This window comes from Bison bison, unplaced genomic scaffold, assembly GCF_000754665.1.
Source record: "Bison bison bison isolate TAMUID 2011002044 unplaced genomic scaffold, Bison_UMD1.0 scf7180017864048, whole genome shotgun sequence".
NCBI lineage: Eukaryota > Metazoa > Chordata > Mammalia > Artiodactyla > Bovidae > Bison > Bison bison.
Window position 1 is genome coordinate 6,755,928 of NW_011494620.1, and position 22,952 is coordinate 6,778,879.

Below are 22,952 nucleotides of genomic sequence, written 5' to 3' on the forward strand. Positions count from 1 at the left end.
CCTCGGTGTTTTGCTGCCTGCGGTGCTGCAGAGATGGCGGGACGGGCCACATCCCTCTGAAGGAGATGCCGGCCGTGCAGCTGGACACGCAGCACATGGGTAAGGGCCCTCCCTTCCCCAGACCCAACGGCCCACCCCTGGTCGGGCGCGGCGGGTCGGGGGCAGCCGGGGGCGTCTCGAGGAGCCCCGCACGCGGCCGGGCCCCTGCGGGCTCCGGGCGTCGTCCCCTGCCCCTCGCCCTGCGACGCTGCCGAAGACCCGGGTCGGCGTCGCGGATCTCCTCCGGACTCCGGCCGACCGCACCTTGGCCTGGTGTATTCAAGCAGCCCGGTCCGCTCCTGTCTTGGGGAGATACGGGCGTCTGGACCTTACCGTTCCCACAGGAATCTCTGGGGCGCCTCCTCCCGAGACTCGTCAGACGTCCCCGGCGTGGGGCGCGGGGGCGACTCGGTTCTCCTATCCCGCCGTCGAGCTTCAGTCAAATACGCACATGTTGAGAACACTTAGGTGTCCTGGCTCCTTCCTCTGCCCTGACAGCTTTCTATTCGCCCGTCAATTATCGGTTGTTTGCTCTCACCTCCTAAAGTCAAGACGAGGCAAGTTGCAAAAGCCTAAAGTCACAGCTTAGCTCAGGACATGTCATTTCAACAAAAACCTCCCCTGTGCGGCTCCTCCTGAGTCATGCTTAGAGGTGGTGTAATTTCACCTGGCTGGCTTCTTCCTAGCAGGTCAGGCTATTGCAGAAATAGCGTGTTGCTTCTTCCCATCTATGGTTTTTCCTTTGAATTTCAAATGAGCCTATAGCTTCTCCTTCTATAACATTCTCCTCTTCCCCTCTATAGCCTCTCGCCACCTTATTATTTCTTTTTTAGACTTGTCCCATGTAGTTCCATGCTTCTGGAGTGTGTTTCTAGGGGATGACATTTCCCACTGTAATTATTTCAAAGTACTGTCTTTTTGCCGAATTATTCTCTTCTAAATATACATCTGCACTTTTAGTTTTCCCCATATCTCTCTTTGACTAAAGGACAGTGCATTGAAATAACAAAGGGAATTCTTAAATATTTGTAGCAAAACCCTCTCCTGCCCAGATTCTTTATACTCTGAAAATACTCTGCTCATTATATTTTTCTTTTTTTCACTTTCTATAGCATGTACTAAATAACAAATGTGATAATTGTTTACCACTTTGTATGTGGGTTTTTACTTTTCATTCTTAGATCTCCCAAGTGTAATATAGAACCCCAATACATAACTATGTATGTAGGTGTACGTATATCTCCTTGAATTATTTCTTATTCATCATCACTTATAGACAGAGGTCCAAATTCTGTGATTTCTCTCAGGAAATGTTTCCATTTCATGTATTCATTCACTCAACTGATATTTATTGAGTGACTATCAGATGGCAGGCATTGTTTTATATGCTGCTGCTGCTGCTGCTAAGTCGCTTCAGTCGTGTCCGACTCTGTGCGACCCCATAGACGGCAGCCCACCAGGCTCCCCCGTCCCTGGGATTCTCCAGGCAAGAACACTGGAGTGGGTTGCGTTTCCTTCTCCAATGCATGAAAGTGAAAAGTGAAAGTGAAGTCACTCAGTCATGTCCGACTCTTCGCGACCCCATGGACTGCAGCCTACCAGGCTCCTCCGTCCATGGGATTCTCCAGGCAAGAGTACCGGAGTTGGGTGCCATTGCCTTCTCCGGCAATGTGCTAGGAACACAGTAAAGAAAAATCACACTTAGTTTCTTTCGGGAGGTTATGATCAGCTTTAGTTCTTTCTGTCTTTTCTTCCAAACTCCTGAATTACTACAATCTACTCTTTAAAGTATGACTTCCCTGGTGGCTCAGTTGATAAAGAATCTGCCTACAATTCGGGAGACCCGGGTTCCATCCCTGGGTCGGGAAAATCCCCTGGAGAAGGAAATGGCAACCCACTCCGTATTCTTGCCTGGAGAATCCCATGGATAGAGGAGCCTGGTGGGCTGCAGTTCATGGGGTCACAAAGAGTCGGACACAACTGAGCAAATACTCTTTTAAGTATTTGTTTTCTCTGGTCTCTTCTCCACGGAGAGCTGGTCACTGGTACTCGTTCCACTATGTTCTCCTTTTTCCAAAGCTGCCCCGCATCTTTCAGTAGAGTAATATCATCCCCTGATTTTCTTCCTGCGTGGAAACTTTTTCTTAACCTGTCTTCCAAAAACTTCAAATTCTTCAATCACAGAAAAAGCCTGATTTTAGAAAACAAATAAGAGGAGAGGCTTATCAAGTTAGGAGTAGGTTTCAAGCATGAATTGATCTTAAGTTGAAATATGAGAAGCCCACTGAGTGAATATGCATGTATTTGGATATGTGAAAGGTTAATATGATTGCTTTTTTTTTTTAAGTCTCTGTGTTTCATATGCAAATAAGTGTTGTCTCTTTCAAAGTTGTCACTTATATTGGTAATGCTACATCACCTAAAGTGATTTGAAATTCCTCTTGGAATTTTCTGTGATGTAGTTTTTATAAATATCTTCTTTTTTACCACAGCCTCCATATTTAATTGTGATTTGGTTTTTTAGAAATATAGAACTTCCCTGGTGGCTTGGGTGATAAAGAATCTGCCTGCAATGTGGGAGACCCGTGTTTGATCCCTGGGTCAGGAAGATCCCCTGGAGAAGGGAATGGCAGCCCACTCCAGTATTCTGGCCCCGAGAATCCTATGGACACAGGAGCATTGTGGGCTACAGTCTGTGGGGTTACAAAGAGTTGGACATGACTGAGTGACTAATACTTTTTAGAAATGAATGTCTTCCAAGGTAGCTTCCTTGAAAGGGATGTTATTCATTTAGAAATGTCTAATGCTTTTTAAAAAATACTCTTTGGCTATGTTTATATATTTTCTGACTGTACTCAAATTTTCCTTGACTCTCTAAACAGTCTTGATAATAAAACTGTACAAATCACACAGATCCAAATATAGGATATCTTTGTACTTAAAAAAGAGAAATAGAATAGGCTTGAAATAATTCCCTAATGATTCACAAGCACTGTAGAATGTTCTCTGAATATATCCATCTTTATGTATAGAACATCTCAGTACCTAGCAGAATGCCTTGGAGATAAGAAATGATATTGAAGTAAGAACATAATAGCGTATTCAGATTTGGTTGTTTGAGTTCAACTCAGAGTTATATGTAAGAACCATAAGGTATTGCTGGGTTTAAAAAAATACCATGTATTTTCATAATTCCTGAAGTGTTTTTTCACTTAGGGTGCTTTCAGTTACAAGCAGTAAAACCTACAACTCAAAAATTGTTGAAAAATGAAGGCAATTCATCGGTTTGTGTAAATTTAAAAAGTAAAACGCAGCACTAGCTTCAGAAAAGACTCAGTGCTGCCAAGGACTGGACTCCTTTTATCTCTTTCCCCCATCAGCTGTTGCTTATTCGTGAAGGCTGGCGTCCATGACAACTTGCAGCCTCTCCCTGTACTATCGGCTTCCTCATGCGAATCCAGCAAAAGCGATAAAATCTTTATCCCTTCATTCTCTCTGCAAAAGTCTTGAGACTATCTCTGATGGTAGTGCTTAGGTCACATAACCGTTTTTCGCTCAGTCACTGTGGCCAAGAAATGTGGAATGCACTGATTGACTTAACCCAGGTCAAAGCTGTAGCCCTGAAGCCAGAGATTGAGTCAGCTTCCTTGGAACTGTTTTGATCTCCAGAGAGAAGTTCGTTGGGAAAGAGAAAACAGATGCTACATGTCCACGACAAGTACTTAGCAGAGCATATTCATTCATTTCCGTATCAGTTATTTGTCGAGCGTCTGCTGGATGCCAAGCACTCCATGGTCTTTGCTATTAAGGAGGAGCTGGGCCCTGGTTGCTCACCAGCAACTGCTGGAGATCTGTGAGGCAGCTAGATGTAAATTATGTATAAAGACACTGTCCCAGAATTTGCAGTTTAGCATTTTGTAATTAGGGGAAAAAAAGGATGCTAATGAATTTTTAATAATCATATAATAGGATCTCGTGGACTTCCCCAATGGCTCCGTGGGTAAAGAATCCAATTACAATGCAGGAAACCCAGGACAAGCAGGTTCAATCCCTGGGTCAGGAAGATCCCCTGGAGGTGGAAGTAGCCACCCATTCCATTATTGTTGTTCCATATATAGAAAATTATATAGACAGAGGAATCTGATGGGCTACAGTCCCTGGGACTGAGCATGGACATAGTGCAATACAAAGGATCTTCGTTTTACCTTCTATAAGAGTGTCTTTTATCAGCCCATTTAGAATTGTGGTAAAGTCTTGAAAATGTGGTATTTCTCATGTGTATTTGTCCCAAATAATTTTTTGTTCAAGTATCAATTCAACGGTGAGTTGAGAGACCTGCCTCTCTGTTAGTACATTTGTTACTATTTTCTAGTTTTATTTTACCCCCTCTGGAAAGAGGAGTTCCCTACAGTTCCCCTAACCAGATCTGCTTGGTTTGTAAACTTATTAGCAGAAGAGTTATACTGATTACAGATCTTGGGAGTCTGTCATGGGATAGTTATGGGATATTTCTTACAGATAAGCATTTTGTTAAATTTCTTCATATTCTCTGATATGCTTTCCTAAATCAGTGTTTGGAAAAGAATTGGTATTGGAGTCACATGATCAAGAGATTGTTTTTCTCACTCTCATCTATCAAATGTTATTTGAACTAAACTAAGATTTTCCATGAGAATAAAATGCATTTAATGATGTTGAAACCTTGTTTACATCTTTTCAATGTGATTAACAGCAACTATTTTACAGATATTTTTAAGATCCTAAAATTGGCATTTTTCCATGTCAGCTATTTCAAGAACATAGATGTATGTTTCTTTCCATGGTTCATTACTCTTCAGTTTTTACTTGACCAATGCACTTGCATAAGACCTTGTACATACATTCATTCAGCTTTTATCAGGTTGTTTTTTTTTGGATTGAACTGAAAATTGTACTGATTGCCCAGCTTCTTTTAAGTGTTTCTGTTTTTATTTAAATCAAGAAATTTTTGCCGTCATCAAATTGATTCACTGGCTAAAATGGAAGAAAGTCTACTTCAGGGAGTTCCCTGGTGGCCTAGTGGTTAGGACTGTGGGCTTTCACTGAGGTGGACCCAGGGTTCAGGGAACTGAGATCCTACAAGCCGCACAGCACAGCCAAAAACAAAAACAAAGTCTATTTCTACCTTAAAAGTGTTTAAAATATTCAGTATGTATATAAAAAAAATTCAGTATAATACAAAATTACTGTTTATTTGAAACTAATTAAACAAAATTTATAGCCACAAATTAATATTAAATATAAATGTTCTCCCAGAAAAAGTGAATTAAATATTTTAAATAATTTATCATTATTTCATATTTCAAAGTATATATAGCCTTCCTATTTTTTGGAGACTAAGAGTTAAAAGTGAAATAGAAATTAACCTTGAGGGACTTCCTTAGTAATCCAGGGGTTAGGAGCCCACCCTGCAATGCAGGGGACACAGGTTCCATCCCTGGTCAGGGAACTAAGATCCCACACGCCATGGAGCAACTAAGCCCGTGGGCTGCAACTAGAGAGTCTGGGCTGCAGTGAAACATCCCACATGACGCAATGAAGATCTGTTGTGCCACAGCCAAGACTCAATACAGCCAAATAAGTAAACAGTAAATCAATAAATATCTTTTAAAACTTAACCTTGATTGTTGGGTAAGAGAATACAAAACTTTACACAGTGTCTGTATTTTTTGTTTAGGAACTGATGTTGTCATTGTAAAAAATGGAAGACGAATATGTGGAACGGGAGGTTGTTTAGCCAGTGCACCTTTACATCAAAACAAAAGCTACTTCGAATTCAAAATCCAATCCACAGGTTGGTATAATGGTACTTGACTGTTAATACTCTGAATGTGAGGAGGAATCTTCAATATACGGAAAAGATTAATGAGGTCATTAAAAAAAAACAACTCTTACTTAAAGCCATTTTCACTCACATCTTCTTGTGAGATCCTGGTTTCATTAGTTAATTTAGTTATATTAAGTTCAGTTTTCTCATCTATAAAATGGATTACAGGAGCTGCCCTTCCTGCTTCATAGGAGCTGTATGCATGAAAGTGTCTTAACAGCAGTATGTACTGGTTCCATTTAACACACAAGCATTATTACTAATATGGTTAATTAGCGGGAGCTAGATGAACCATTTCATTTGGTCAAGCATGTAAGGTGTAGACTTTTGCTATTTTATCTTAGGATAAAATTAATCTTATGATCCTAAGTTTTTCTCTTAACTCTTGTTAAGATTCCCTGATTCAGTGTCTTCTGAAGCGATTGGCAGATTTAGAATTTTGGTAGAAGTCTAAAGTCTCTTTAAAATTTTTTAAATACGTACACCTGAAGCTAACACAATACTGTAAATCAACTATGCTTCAATTAAAATTTAAAAAAAATTTTAAATTATGAAGTTTCTTGTATGGCAGTTCTACGTGAGTATTATAATAGTTATTATTAGTTAACTTGTGGCAGTTTTGAATATGGGGAAATTTTTTAAGGCTTTATTAGAAAGAAACCTGTAGTAAAATATGGCATGAGTAATATAGGTACAGAACAGTGAAACTAGAGTGGAGTAAATTAATTCTGCTCTTAAATGAAAAAACATAAAATATTCCTCTGGGACTTGTTTTTTAAATTGTTTTAAATACTGATTTTTCTTAAGTGTGTAAAATAAATATAAATCTGTCCTCCATTCCATTCTTTTGTAAGTTAACTCACTGGCTGCAAAATGTCTCTGGTTACCGTAATTTTCTCAAGTATAACATACCTTTTCTCAAGAGAAGTGAATATTTCCTTGAGCCTTAAATGTAATACAGATTTCTTTGTGGATTTTCTGTAAAGGATGCTATCCTCAAAGATATTTCTACAATAGTGTGTTGGAGTTTGAGGCTTTGATCCCTCAAGGAAAGCTTCAGGCAGTGTGCCACAGGGTGTCATCATGCACAGTTCCTCAGGAGGAAGAGGACTCTGTAACCCTGTCTAGAGCTGTTGTCACGTGAAATTAGTATCATCCCCTACTGGCACTCTTGTCTCACCTTGGAGGATAAATTATAGAATCAGATTATTTAGGAGGCCAGGACAGTGAAGTCCAGACATGCAGCTTTCTGATGGCCTCACTCAATCCAGGAAAATGGATTGACAACATGGTCTTCAAGCATTCTTTAGAATTTCCCCTGATTTTGATAAAAACCAAGAAGGAAACAGTTTGAGATGTAATCAGGAGCTTACATATTCTGTTAGACTGAAAAGAAGAGAGCTGGTCTCTTTAAAAGTCAACTTAGACCAAACGGTTTTAAACTTATGGACTTAAGGTATTGGATAAGAAAATGATTTTACATTTTATCATTAATTTTCTCTTCTCCATAGTATTGACCAGGTCATATACATTATTGGTCACGTATTACAGATGCAAAAACTAAAGAAGTAATTTCCTGCTTCTCAGAGGTGGTGCTTGAAATAGAAGCCGAGGCTATTTAAATTCAATGTGTGGCTTTTTAGTAATATTTTGGGGGAATAATAATAATAGTAATGACAATAGCTAGCATCTTTTTAAAAAATACTTCCTCTGTGCTTTACTTATCCATTAAAAAAAAATACAGTGTTCCAGTTATTTTACTTGGATGATCTTGCTGTATCTTCTGATAACTTTAAGAGGCAAGTACTATTAGACTCGGAGAAGGCAATGGCACCCCACTCCAGTACTCTTGCCTGGAAAATCCCATGGGCGGAGGAGCCTGGGGGCTGCAGTCCATGGGGTCGCCAAGAGTCGGACATGACTGAGTGACTTCACTTTCACTTTTCACTTTCATGCATTGGAGAAGGAAATGGCAACCCACTCCAGTGTTCTTGCCTGGAGAATCCCAGGGACAGCGGAGCCTGGTGGGCTGCCGTCTGTGGGGTCGCACAGAGTTGGACACGACTGAAGCGACTTAGCAGCAGCAGCAGCAGCACTGTTAGACTCCATAGTTTGCAGGTGAGGAAACAGAGGTTACGTAACTTGCCCAAGATGACATAGCACAAGCAGGATTTAAACCAGGCAGTACAACTCCAGAGCCCACTTTTATCTCCCAGGCTGTACTACATCTGAAGAGATGTAGTACATCATTTGCAAACTACTTGAAGAAAAAATTTTTTTAAGATTAACAAAAAATAATTTAGTGATCATATGCCACTTTCTTTATAAACAATTTACACTGTCTTTTAAAACAACAACTTTCATATTTGTATTCTTCAGATTTGGGGAGCATTTAAATTATTATATTTTTCAGGAATCTGGGGTATTGGCGTTGCAACTCAGAAAGTTAACTTGAATCAGATCCCCCTTGGCCGAGATGTACACAGTCTGGTGATGAGAAATGATGGAGCCCTATACCACAACAATGAGGAGAAAAACAGACTGCCAGCAAACAGCCTTCCACAGGAGGGAGACGTGGTGGTGAGTTTCCTCGTGGACTTGTTTTCCACCGTGAATTATTCAACCTGAACTGCTTTTAGTGTTTCTAGTTTTGCCTGGGAGTTTGTGGTCCAAATTCCAGAGCACGGGGATTGGATCTAATGAGGTAGTTCATTTTCCAAAGAGCCCTTGATGTCAATGCTGCTGTCTTACATAACTGCCTTCTTTCTAGAGCTGCACTGGCCAGGAAAATCACCACCAACCCTTATTTCCATTTAGGAGAGTTTATGACTGGTTGGCTGCCAGTCAACATCTCCTGCCACTCTCACATAAAAGAAACCTTGGCCCACAATTTTAAAAGAACGCTGACCCTTACGTTAGAAAAGATTAGGTATTTTTGCAGCTGGAGATCTCTTAGAGAAGACATTTATTACTTAATTTGTTAGGAACTTCTGTTAAAGAATTACCGCATTTTTATCAGGAGTGTTGGTCCTTGTTAAACTTAACCTGGTTAAACTTCCTTCACTTTCAGAACTCTTTCAAGAACTGGCTCAAAATCCTAAGGGTTGATTGTGGAAAAGTTTTTTTTTTGGAAAGCAGGGGATAGAAGGAGTTACATAGTATGAAGGCTTCTCCGTTTTTATTCCCAACTAGATATATTCAAGTCTTTGCCAAAGCCATCCTATTGAAAATGTAATCCAGAGATCCCTTTCTGTCTTTTTCAGATACTTCTCACAGTGTTTTCCAAGAACCTTATACATTGAATTCAGGCCATTAGCTGTTGAGAACAGAGTTCTTGGGTCTCCTTTAGCAAGAGTGTCCTTATACACAGAGCCTTGGGTTCCTTGCTCTTATACCAAGTTGAAAGGAATCTAAAGAATGAGAGTTTCTAATCCTTGATAACAGACAAGGTAAATCCAGGTTACTGAATTAAAGAAGTATACACTATTTGGAAGAAGATGAAAAATAATGAGGAAATGAAAGCTTTTGACTATGATCTTTCTTCTCTTCAGTTTAAAAAAAAAATTGTGAAGAACAGTTTTTAAATAGGTAAATTATAGAAAGTGTTTTTCCCCCCAAATTAACTAAAGAAAACAAGGAAACCAAAGACATCAACCGTTTTTAAAATCTGCTTTTCCTCGTTCTTCCTTTTAAATAGTTGGTTCTGCATATATAGATCATTGCCAGATGCCCGTAATGTGGAACACCCTATTCAAGGGGTTATTTCATGAAAGAGAATCTTGAAGTCAGGTTGATGCTGTCAGCCTGCTTATACTAAAAAATGAAGTTCAAACATAAAGGATAATCCGGGTAACTCCCCGGTGGGTAGGACTCTGTGCTTCCACTGCAGAGGCCCCGGGTTCCGTCCTTGGTCAGGGAACTGAGATCCCGTGTACCGCATGGTGAGACCAAAAAAAGAAGAAAGGATAATCAGTAACAAAAGGTTTTCTTTGTTGATGTACTGACTTGTACTGTGTGTTGTTATTTCCTTCCTATCTCGTTCCTTAAGATGATTGGCACTTCATATCGACAGACTTAAGAATGTCATTTTTAGTCTGTCAGCATTATTAAATTAGACTTTGAGTTTTTATGCCCATTCTGATAAAAGGAGGGCTCAAAAAGATGAAAGATGAGCAGAATCCTGAAAAGTAAAGCAGTATCCCACGCTAATGGCTGTATCTTCCTAGTTTAAACACTTGCAAACAAATTTCACCAAATTGCTGACAATAGCGTAGGAAAGCTGGAATGAATTATGACAGTAAAAACATGCTCATATGTGTAGAATTTCAATCATATACCATTCTCTGAGGAAAAATCAAGAAAAATAAGCTTTCAACATCCAACCAAATGATTATGTTTCTGTAATAACCATACAGGATCAGCAGGGCCTACTGCAGCACCAAGGAGGCACACCTGAGACAGCCTATGCTTATTTTTACCTTTTGTATATAGTTTTGAAAAGTACAGATTACATTTTTAAGTTGCAGTTTTCAGTTTAATTTCAGAGAAGGCGAAATAGGTGGTACTATTATTATCATTTTACAGACCAGAAGTTAAGTAATTGCTTATTCAGAGTGACCCCAGGATTACAGTCTAATTTCAGAGTCTGTTCACCAAACCTGCAAATACTGATAAATCCTTAGAACACATCGGGTTTTTGGTATCATTATGAGAGAATCAAACCTAACATCTAGAACAGATAAAAGGGCAGATTAAGGGAATTCCCTGACAGTCCCGTGGTTAGTACTCCGTGCTTCCGCTGCAGGGGGCACTGGTTCAGCCCTGGTCAGAGAACTAACATCCCTCGGTGTGGTTTCTCACATCCTTCCTCACGTCTTTCTTTGGTATTGTCTAGTTGGTTTGGTCTAGTCGCTCAGTCGTGTCCAATTCTTTGTGACCCCGTGGGCTATAGCCTGCCAGGCTCCTGTGTCCATGGGATTTTCCAGGCAAGAAGACTGGAGCAGGTTGCGATCTCCTTCTCCAGGGGATCTTTGATACTGGGTATTGGGTATTGTCCCCTGGAGAAGGGAAAGGCTACTCACTCCAGGATTCTGGCCTGGAGAATTCCATGGACTGTATAGTCCATTTGGGGTCGCAAAGGGTCGCACACGACGGAGCGACGTTCACTCACTCACTCACTCATGGGGTATTGATGCTGGAGGGTGGGGTTGAGAACTTGCAATAGGTTATGCTGCCACCAGGTGGGGAAGGTGCCCAGATCATAACCTGTTAGTCTGAGCTGCTGGATTTCCAGTAAAGAGGGTTACATGCTGCTTTTTATGTAATCAGGTTTTTAAAATGAAAACAGGTTTCTTCACTAAAAAGCGAATCCTGGCGATCACTTTATTATTTAAAGTATTTAAAGTATTATTTAAGGTATTTATTATTTAAAGTATTATTTACATATTTATATTTAAATACATACACTGAAATAAAGCAAAAGCAGTTTTATTTATCTTTCTCAGTGTTTAGTCTAACCCTGGCTTTGCTAAGATTTGAGGAGAATCTTTTATAGCACTTAACCTGTTGACTTATCTGGGCCTTTGCTGTCTTAACTGGAAAGTGAAGGATTTAAGACTAGATCATCTGTAAGGTCTTTTTCTATCTATAAAAGCTTTTAGGTTCATATAATTTATCCACAGTCAGAAATCCTTCAAGTGGTTGCTTCTTGATCTATGATGATTTCTCTATTGAAAGGTCTCTGTTGTCATTCTTGAAAGGAAAGCTCTCCGTCTTCAGCTAGTAAATACTGTACAGAGTTTTAAAGAGAGTTTTAAAAGTGTAAAAGTCTTACAAGCTTTGAATTGCATGGCAATTAAGAATAAGTTTTCCAAAGCCATACTGCATCAGTTTAAATTCCAGCTCTGCCACTTCCTAACTGTGCAACCTTAAATAAGTTATTTAACTTCTCCTATGCTTTAGCTTGGAGAAGACAATGGCACCCCACTCCAGAACTCTTGTCTAGAAAATCCCATGGACGGAGGAGCCTGGTGGGCTGCAGTCCATGGGGTCCTGAAGAGTTGGACACGACTGAGCGACTTCACTTTCACTTTTCACTTTCATGCATTGGAGAAGGAAATGGCAACCCACTCCAGTGTTCTTGCCTGGAGAATCCCAAGGACAGGGGAGCCTGGTGGGCTGCCGTCTATGGGGCTGCACAGAGTCGGACATGACTGAAGCGACTTAGCAGCATGCTTTAGCTGCTGTAAAGTGGAGATAATAAAAATACCTAGGATTAAATGAGTAAATATGAAGTGTCTAGGGTTTGGTACATAATACAGGTTGTTTTCCAGAATGTCAATAATAATAATTGTAATTTTGTACCATTAATAATATACAAAGTAATATATTTTTATTTTGCTGTCTTTTTAAAGTCTTTTGAGCTGTTTTTCTGTTTTCCACTTGATACTAATTATCAGTTACATGCAGTTGTAAATACCCACCTTACCTTAGTAATACATTTTACATATTTGAAACCAAGGTAAAGAGATAGAGAAATATATTATTTCTTTTTGAAAATAAATTGTATAAAGACAGTTCATCACAACTGAAAACAATGATAGGTAATAATCCCTAATGGTGAAAACTTCACTGTTTCCCCCCTTTATTATCAAATTCTACATAAAGCAGTGTTTTCTATGTGAGTTTAAAAGGTCTCTCTGTTTACAGTATATAGTACTTATATCATCTTAATATTCAGAATATAAAACCCAGATTATCTGAATAAAATACTAGGATTTAGTTTGACCCCTCGAATGTGGACTCATGGGATTTTACTTTCCCCTCCCCCCACATAATCACCATTACTGTTTTTTTCTAGCTCAATTCAAATAGATTTCTACCAGATTGTAAACCCTTAATAAAATCTGTTATGGGAAAAAAAAAATCTGTTGTGATCTTTTGCTTAGTTTTTTGTTTCCATGCTCCCCGGTTAGTGCCTTCTGACTGTTCAGGTTTTTATGGAACATACATATTTTTCCTCTTTTTAATATTTACTTTGCTTTCTAGGGTATTACATACGACCATGTAGAATTAAATGTATATTTGAATGGAAAAAACATGCATTGTCCAGCATCAGGTATACGAGGGACAGTGTATCCAGTTGTTTATGGTAAGTGAAAATATTTCTAAACATTATTAAATGTATGTTAACTTTTGCTTGGCATTTAACTTTGTAACTATCATTCAGAAGGCTGGACAAATTAATAAGGACCTTTGTATATGGAGTATACTCAGTAGGTTATCACAATCCCTCTTTGCAGGACTAAGGAAAGTTTTTACTTTCTTTGTATTAAAAAAAACTTGCTAAATACAATGATTATTCTTAAATATGCAATAGCCATATTCCCTTTTAGATCATTTAATCTTATATTCCAGAAAGTTTCAAAAACTTTACAGAATTTTCAAAAAGGTATTCCTGCTAATTGTTAGAAAGGGTTAGATGAACAGAAAATGTAATTGTAAAGAATATTTTGAAAGTAGAGATGGGAATTCCGTGTAGATTGAACATTGGTTACCTTTACAAAATCGCCTAAATGTTAAAACTCTTCTACTTTCAAAAGAAGTAAAAAATGAAGAAGAGAGTGATAAAGGCACTGTACTTATGTATGTTTCCTATAAAGAGAGACACCTTATTTTTTAGGGATACATATAAAATATTTTAGAATAAAATGATATAATGTCTGGCATATGCCTCAAAACAATATAAGGAGGGGAGGTGAAGAACAGAGGACTGACTGTAGGGAGGAGATGAAACCTGTCTGGCTATTAGCCGACAATTGTTTGAAGTTAAGTAATGGATACATGAGGGTTCATTATTCTGTTCTGGTTACTTCCACATGTTTGGAATTTTCTGTAATAAAGGTAACTGAGTAGAGTCATCTCTAAGTAACCCTGTTCTTGGAGGTATACTTGTACAGAAACTATACTTACACATACATGGCTTAGTTCAGTTCAGATCAGTCGCTCAGTCATGTCCGACTCTTTGCGACCCCATGAATCACAGCATGCCAGGCCTCCCTGTCCATCACCAACTCCCGGAGTTCACTCAGACTCATGTCCATCGAGTCAGTGATGCCATCCAGCCATCTCATCCTCTGTCGTCCCCTTCTCCTCCTGCCCCCAATCCCTCCCAGCATCAGAGTCTTTTCCAATGAGTCAACTCTTCGCATGAGGTGGCCAAAGTACTGGAGTTTCAGCTTTAGCATCATTCCTTCCAAAGAAATCCCAGGGCTGATCTCCTTCAGAATGGACTAGTTGGATCTCCTTGCAGTCCAAGGGACTCTCAAGAGTCTTCGTTACTCCATTACTTAACTTCAAACAATTGTCAGCTAATAGCCAGACAGGTTTCCTCTCCTCCCTACAGTCAGTCCTGTTTTTCACCTCCCCTCCTTATATTGTTTTGAGGCAAATGCCAGACATTATACCATTTTATTCTAAAATATTTTATATGTATCCCTAAAAAATAAGATGTCTCTCTTTATAGGAAACGTACATAAGTACAGTGCCTTTATCACTCTCTTCTTCATTTTTTATGTTATCAACTTTAAATCAACAAGTGTATGATTTTTCTGCCTGTGGTATTAGTGGATTGTAAACCATTTTCTCATTTAAATTACTTTAAATAATTAAGAATTTGAGCCATAACAAAAACTAATGGTTAACTTTTTTATAGTAACTTACCAGAAAAGTAACAGACTTTGTTCAGAGTGGCAGAAAAGTATACAGTAGCAAATATAAATATTTAATAATTTGATATAACAACCAAAGCCTGTGCTTTAAAGTTTTCATTTATCTTCTTTTTCCCTAAATACTACTTTTCAGTCCTTCTACCTTCTTTATCTTTGCATGAAAGGTGAATTTTTAAACTTGATATAAGTTAGTTTGCTTGCAATAATTGATAACCCTAAAAGTAATGTCTTTATTTACTTAAATGGAAATGGTAGCTTAATATTTGAAACAGTTTAGTCTGAGAAATAAATATCAGTAAAATTTTAGACTGAGTTACACAAATGAAGATAGCAAATGAGATTTTTATTCTAAATTGTTTCTTTGATTTGGCATTATTTTTAATGCAGTGAAGTTTATGTAGTAATATATTTTATAAATTGAAATTGATAGCCAGATACTATCAAAGATAAAAATAAAATTCAAATTCCCTTGAGTGAGTGAATGAAGTCACTCAGTCGTGTCCAACTCTTTGGGACCCGATGGACTGTAGCCTACCAGGGTCCTCCATCCATGGGATTTTCCAGGCAATAGTACTGGAATGGGTTGCCATTTCTTTCTCCAGGGGATCTTCCTGACCCAGGGATCGAACCTGGGTCTCCTGCACTGCAGACAGACGCTTTACCCTCTGAGCCATCAGAGAAGTCCCAAATTCCCTTACCCTTTGCCTTCTATCCTATACCGAATCCTAATTCTTTCCACTTGTTCATACTGTCAGTCCTTACATTCAACCTGTGGAGAGACAAAACTGAGTAACAGTGAAGAAAAGTTTGTTCATAGTTAGGACTTCCAGCTTCATCTAAGTTCTCTGTGTTTTTTACATCTCTGCACCTTCTAGACTTTCATCGTTCTTGAGTTCCCTGTTCATTTTCTGTAGATCCCTCTTCCACTTTATAGAGAAACAGTCCATCATGGTGAACTCCAGCTTCCCTCCCCCACCTCTTAAAGGTTTTCTCTTCCCATCTTGTCTCCTTCCCATACCATTTTAGAGGAAGTGGTGCCCTTCATGTTTAAAAAACTCAGTCTAGATTTCAAACTTCCCAATTCTGGGACTTTATTGTCAGTTATTTTGTCTGTATCTCATGTCATCAACCTCGTTCTTCAATGCCTGTAAGCATTCTAAATCATTCTTATTCCAATATACTCTCCCTTAAACTTGTACCCCTCACCAGGCCTGGGTTTACCCTTCTCTATATGCCTGCATTTCCTGTAAAATAGCTTTTGTCTCTGTTTATATTGTATCGTCAACTACTGTGGCTGCCTTACACCACTTCACTGAAACCACCTCTGTTAAAAATTACTAGTGATGTCATGAATGTCGCATCTAGTGCTTAACTTTTTTCCTGCATTGATAATGAAATATAAATTATTTAGTAATGTGCGTTAAACATATATACGAAACTTAACAAATAACTATAAAGTGAAACCCACATCATCACTATACTCAAGATAATGAACATACTTGTCACCCCTAAGTTTCCTCCTGCCCCCTTGCCATGCATTCTGCTCCCCTCTCCCCACCCTACCCCCTTGTAGTCACTGTCTGCTTTCTTTCACTACAGATTATCTTACGTTTTTAGAGTATTGTATAAATCATACAATTCGTATTTTTTTTAATCTAGCTTCTTTTACTCAGTGTAATTAAGACTCATCCATGTTGTAACATGTACCAAGAATTCATTGATTTTTATTACCAAGTAGTATAGTTCATTGTGTGGATACATCAGAATTGATTTTTCCCTTCTCCTATTATTGGATATTTAAGTTGTTTCTAGTTTTTGGCCATTACAAATAAAGCTGCTGTGAATATTCATGTATAAGCCTTTGTGTAGATATATGCATTCATTTCTCTTGGATAAGTACTGATTTAAAAAAAGGAAAACAAAAAAACATATAGAAGCTGAATAAGGCCTGCAGGCTAATTAACAGTATTGTGTCAGTGTTAGTTTCCTGGTTTGGACATTGTACTGTAGTTGTGTGAGATGTTACCACTAGGGGAAGCTGGACGAAGGTTACCCAGGAATTTTTGTATTGTTTTTGCTACTCTTTGTGAATCTATCCTTTTTTAATAAAATATTTTTTAAGAAGTAAATTATCTTAATGTATAAAATTGAGAAAATACAGGTAGGTAAATAAGGAAAAACTCAAATTACCTATATTTATATCATCTAGAAATAATCATCAGAGAAGGCACTGGCACCCCACTCCAGTACTCTTGCCTGGAAAATCTCATGGATAGAGGAGCCTGGAAGGCTGCAGTCCATGGGGTCGCTAAGAGTCGGACACGACTGAAGCGACTTCACTTTCACTTTTCCCTTTCATGCATTGGAGAAGGAAATGGCAACCCACTCCAGTGTTCTTGCCTGGAGAATCCCGGGGACGGGGGAGCCTGATTGGCTGCCGTCTATGGGGGTCGCACAGAGTGGGACACGACTGAAAGCGACTTAGCAGTAGCAGCAGCAGAAATAATCATAATATTTTGATGTATTTCCGTTCAGTGTTCTTGACAGATTTTATTCTTCACTGTGGCTGTTTTTAACCAGTAGGATCATGTTTTGTAACCTGGATAGCAGATGTGTTTCTTCTTCTTGTGTGTTAATTTTATGGCATTATGGAAACAGTTTATAAGTATTACTCATTCAGTTTAAGGTGTTTGCTTCTAATTTATTTTCTTTCTTTTTCTGTCTCTAGTTGATGACAGTGCAATTTTGGATTGCCAGTTCAGTGAATTTTATCATACTCCTCCACCTGGTTTTGAAAAGATATTATTTGAACAGCAGATCTTCTGAATGTATTTGTTTTTGAAACTTGTATTTCTGCACTGTTAAAAGTGTTTACCATTTAATAAAGCTTTACCTGACGTATAAATGAAAATATATTCTTAAAAATATGCTTGTTAATATTGTCTAAGGAACCAGTGTATACACTATACCACCCTGAAGTTGTGATTTAAAATACTTAGGTTTTGTGATATGAAATCAGCATTTGGGGTGGTTTATTTAACTCTTATTTAAATAAATATAACTGTGGGTTTAATTAACAATATTAAATGGAAATATGTGTATAGATATTTAAAAGGGAGTCTTTCTTAGTGTAAAATATTTGTATTGATAGAGACCAGTTGGGTGGGTTTTGTGGTCATTCTGATGTTCAGACCTTATTAACTGTTTTAAGTCTGCAGTCCAATAATTTTGTGTCTCAGTGTCTTTTTTATATAGAGTATAACAAAGTGACAAATTTATATTTATATTATTGGCAACTTCAGTTTTGGCAATTTATTTACTGTAAAATGTACCACTTTAAAAATGTTAATTGCTTGTTTTGTTTGTATGCCGTTGTTTTTAATTTCCTTTGTGAAAGGAGATAAATGTGGTAGTAATTATTGGAGCATTTTGTTGAAGACCGTCATGCTGTGTTACTTCAATACCTGCGTAAGTGGTGGTTGACTGGTGACCGTGTACACAGCAGACGTTTAGAATAGTATGATGCCTTCAATTTAAATGGAAATGAGGTTATTCTTTTAAGGATTTTAATTTAAATGTGCATTTTTCTGTAAGGAATAATAAAATAATAGTAATTAAGGACTATTCAGTACTATATTAAATACATGTTCTTCCTGTTTTGTTTAATTATACTGTAAATTCACTTTGCCCTTGATTATTCAGAAGTTCAGAAGTAAGTGAATCCTCTCCATGACCCTAACTGAGCCTTTGCTTAGTTTTCAGGAAGAATTGCTATCCTTTAAATACTACCCTACAAAACTGAACAAATCACTGTCCATATCTTAGGGACAGTCTCCTTTCCAGATAGGCCAGGACAAGGATACATACATTTCACTCATTTATCACATGAAGCAGTATGTCATACCAGAAAAACATGGCTTAAGAATCAAAGGAGACCTGAATTGTAGTTTTGCCACCGGGTCCCATTATCTCTTCAGGCAATTTCCTCAGTTTCTCTGGATGCAGATTCCGCATTTATAAAAGGGATAGTCAGACCCTATTGGTAAGATTCTGTAACTGGTTAAAATTCATATGCAAAACACCCTCGTCATCATCTGCACGTGATGAGGCAGCGTCTTTGTTGACTGCACTCAGTGGTTTTCACAGTGGGGCCCTTAGACCAGCAGCGTCAGCCTTACCTGACAACTTGGTAGACGTGGACACTCAGGCCCCCCCAAACCCATGGAATCAGAAACTGCTGGGGACGCACGAAGGAATCTGTTGGAACAAGCCCTTGAGGTGATTCTGATCCACGCTAAAGATTGAGAACCACTGCTCAGGAGAGAATTCTTCGAGAATGATTGCCTACTATAAATTTTCTAAGGATTTAAGACTATTGTTGACACATAGACAAGAGAGTCCTGCATGATATTTATTTATTGTTTATTTGATAGATAAAAGTAGAACAATTGTTTTTAAAACATAGATATATTTGAGTAACATATTTACATAAATCCCAGATTTAACTCTGTAGATACACAGAATTGAACTAACTTTATTATTTATGTATTTTTGGCTTTCTGACCTTGTAATTTTAATTAGTAAAGAACATGGTTATTTCAGAAAGAGATTTAATATAACTACTGCTTGCTTTCTTTATAATGTTACCTACCTCCGAATTATTTTTTTAAGAGCTAACCTTTTTTTTTTTAATGATCGTGTTCTTTTCTCAAGACTATCTTTGCTACCTCTAATCACACTGAATAGATAACAGTACTAAAATCAGTATATGAATTACGTCCATGACAACAGTTTGATGAAGTCTAGATGTGCTTTTAACCTCTAGCTATCTAATTTCTCACAGGAAAATTACCTGTAACCTCAGTCTTACCTTGAGAAAAACATCAGATTCCTAAAGGGGCATCCTACAAAATATTTGAGCAGTAGTCCGCACTGTCATGGTCATCAAAATCAAGGGAAAAAACAAGTCAATGTAATGTGCACACCAGGAACAGAAAAGGATGTTAGGTAAAAACTAAGGAAATCTAAATACATCATGCACTTTAGTTAATAATGTATCACTATGTTTATTGTAATAGATGAACCATAAAAATGTAAGATGTTATTAACGGGGGAAATTGGAAGAGGGGACATATGGGAACTCTGTACTATTGTCTCAATTTTTCTGTGAATATAAACTGTTCCAAAAAATAAAGTGTATTTAAAAACCTACATTCAGCTAGAAGAAAATTAAAGGCTTTCTTGAAGACAATAGAACATTAGTATGGTATATACTTACAGCACAAGTATTCAGTGATAGCTAAATATACACATAGATGGGACATAAAACATCCTTGTATTTTAACACACAAAAAAACCTGCATTTGTTCCTGGCTGAAGAAGCTGTCCATTGTCTTGATTCTGTTTTTCACAGAAATCCACTTGTTCACACTGATGTAGCTTTTTATACTCACATTGAAAATTAGTCAGTGATTTATTATCCATGTTATTTTTTCAGTGATTTAAACATTGCAAGGGACTTGTAATGGCATATATGTGAAACAATGAACATCTCATAAATAAGTTTACAGTATTAAAAACCAGAAAAAGATACTGGCTTTTAACTGCTGTCAGCTCACTGGTTGAGATTATTTGAATATATTTCCCACTTGGATTACAAGCTATTATCATTTAAGAATGATACAAAATATACTTTAAGGCTTTTAAAAATCATTAACAAAATCAGAAACGTATGATAGTGTTGCTCACATCTTTATTTTTTCTTTTAACTGCATATTTACTTAATGTAAGTCTAGGTATGGACCAGCAAAAGCATAGCTGAAAATGTGAGTGCAATCTTACACTATTCTTGATAAGCTACATTAAATTAATAATTTCTTTTGATAATGTAAAAACACTAGATACTGTGAGAAGAAAATTTATAATCAAAACTGTGGGAACTTTCCTGTACATAGTACTCATAGTGAAAGTGAAAGTCGCTCAGTCATGTCCCACTCTTTGCAACCCCTGGAGAATCACATGGATGGAGGAGCCTGGTGGGCTGCAGTCCAGGGGGTCGAGAAGAGTCGGACATGACTGAGCGACTTCACTTTCACTTTTCACTTTCATGCATTGGAGAAGGCAATGGCAACCCACTCCAGTGTTCTTGCCTGGAGAATCCCAGGGACGGAGGAGCCTGGTAGGCTGCAGTCCATGGGGTCGCTAAGAGTCGGACATGACTGAGCGACTTCACTTTCACTTTTCACTTTCATGCATTGGAGAAGGCAATGGCAACCCACTCCAGTGTTCTTGCCTGGAGAATCCCAGGGACGGGGGAGCCTGGTGGGCTCACTTTACGACTGAAGTGACTTAGCAGCAGCAGCAGCAGCAGACTCTACAGTCCATGGAATTTTCCAGGCCAGAATACTGGACTGGGTAGCCTTTCCCTTCTCCAGGGGATCTTCCCAACCCAGGGATCGAACCCAGGTCTCCCGCATTGCAGGAAGATTCTTTACCAGCTGAGCCATAAGGGAGGCATAGTACTCATAAGTGGAATGTAATTAACTACCACTTATATTAATTTGCAATATTTATGCAATCTGATAGAGAAATACTTTGGAGCTAAATGGGCTGTTCTCATGAATGAGTGGAAATAGAATCAATTAATTGTCATCCAGTAGGATATGAATAGGAGAAGGCAATGGCACCCCACTCCAGTACTCTTGCCTGGAAAATCCCATGGACGGAGGAGCCTGGTAGGCTGCAGTCCATGGGGTCGCTAAGAGTTGGACGCAACTGAGCAACTTCGATTTCACTTTTCAGTTTCATGCATTGGAGAAGGAAATGGCAACCCACTCCAGTGTTCTTGCCTGGAGAATCCCAGGGACGGCAGAGCCTGGTGGGCTGCCGTCTGTGGGGTCGCACAGAGTCAGACACGACTGAAGCGACTTAGCAGCAGCCAGCAGCAGCAGGATATGAATATCCTTCAACTTGTTCTTTTAAAAAAACCAGGACCAAATTATTGAAATAATATAAACAGCAATGTTAGATACAATTAGCAATATAAATGAATCACATACCATCCAAGATTTCTATAGAAATTTGAAGGAAAAACTGTCCCAGTATTGGCTGAAATGCATAATCTGTAAGTCCATAGGAATCATTACAATGTAGTCATTCAAACTGAATCATTTATGTGTTGTGTTTCATAAATACTCAAAGGCAATATTCTGTGCCCTCAAGGAACTCTGCTAATTGTAATTCATTCATAAGTATGGCTCTACAATACCCAAGATGTACTAGTAAAATTTTTCCCGTAGAGCCATACTGATGAATGAATCATTTCTTGTATCATATTTATGAATGAATTACAATTGTATGTATAATATGATCCACAGTCCAGTAGGTGGGACCTTGCTCTTTCACTGCTGGGGCCTGGGGTTCAATCCTGTCAGGGAACAAAAATACATTCCTCAAGTGTGGCATCGCCAAAAAACAAAACCCCAAAGGCTTATGCATAGGAAAAAATATATACTATACACCAAAATGGGAATAAGATTACAGGGAACTAAGTCTTTCACTGCAAATTTATCTGATAATTTTTTTTTTTTACAATTAACATACTATTTGGGAAAAAAAAATAATTTTAAATAAGAGAAAAGTGACTGGAGGAAGCTCTGTGCACTAGAGAACAGGGGATTTTACATTCACACTGAAAAAATCTAAAAGGCTACAGTAAAATCACAACTCAAGTACAGGATATAATGTGTTTCGTGACAATTCATCTTAAAAGATGCAGAAAGTCTAGTTGATGCCATGCCTAGCACCACTATAGACCGGGTCCCCAGGCCCATGGAAATAAGTGAGCAGGGAGCCACACGCGGAGTAGACCAGTTCCAGCAGACACTGCACTTGAAATCAAGGACAGGGAGAAGCCAGTGAAGGCCACCGGACTGCTGAGCGGCTGCTTAATTAATCCATGCATCCATGAATGAATGGTCATTGAGGATGTTGGTAATGTTGGAAGACTATATTTAATCCACTGAGCTATTGAAACCAAAATGACTTGTGAAATACTAGTCATTTGAAGGAGACTAGAAATAAAGCCCCCCAAAATCTAGAGTCACATGTGTCATTCTCACACATGTATTTCAGCAGACAATCATAGATGTGTTTCAGATATCTGATGGTTCATCTCTTTAAATAATGGGTAAATTTGTTTTCTGTTGTCCTGCAGGCAGAGTTATTAGAAGGTAGAGGGAAGCAAATTTCCATTTAAGATGGAAAAGAACTTGCCTATTTAGTTGACTATTGAAACTGCTGCCTTGCAAAGAAATGAA

General features: G+C 38.3%; 1 protein-coding gene across 1 annotated transcript; it reads left to right on the forward strand.

The window, feature by feature from the left end:
* The first annotated feature begins 6 nt into the window (after positions 1–6).
* On the forward strand, positions 7–19,845 carry SPRYD7 (SPRY domain containing 7). The gene is made up of 5 exons (XM_010835680.1): positions 7–99; positions 5,756–5,872; positions 8,319–8,485; positions 12,953–13,055; positions 17,363–19,845. Exons 1-5 carry the CDS (start codon positions 66–68, stop codon positions 17,458–17,460), a joined length of 519 nt encoding a protein of 172 aa, XP_010833982.1. The 5' UTR covers positions 7–65; the 3' UTR covers positions 17,461–19,845.
* The last annotated feature ends 3,107 nt before the right edge of the window (positions 19,846–22,952 follow it).

Excerpts from the sequence above, each read along its gene's own strand:
- SPRYD7 (XM_010835680.1), top strand. The coding sequence starts at position 66 with ATGCCGGCCGTGCAGCTGGACACGCAGCACATGG. Across the intron at positions 100-5,755 it reads GCTGGACACGCAGCACATGG|GAACTGATGTTGTCATTGTA; the intron begins GTAAGGGCCCTC and ends TTTTTTGTTTAG. Across the intron at positions 13,056-17,362 it reads AGTGTATCCAGTTGTTTATG|TTGATGACAGTGCAATTTTG; the intron begins GTAAGTGAAAAT and ends TTCTGTCTCTAG.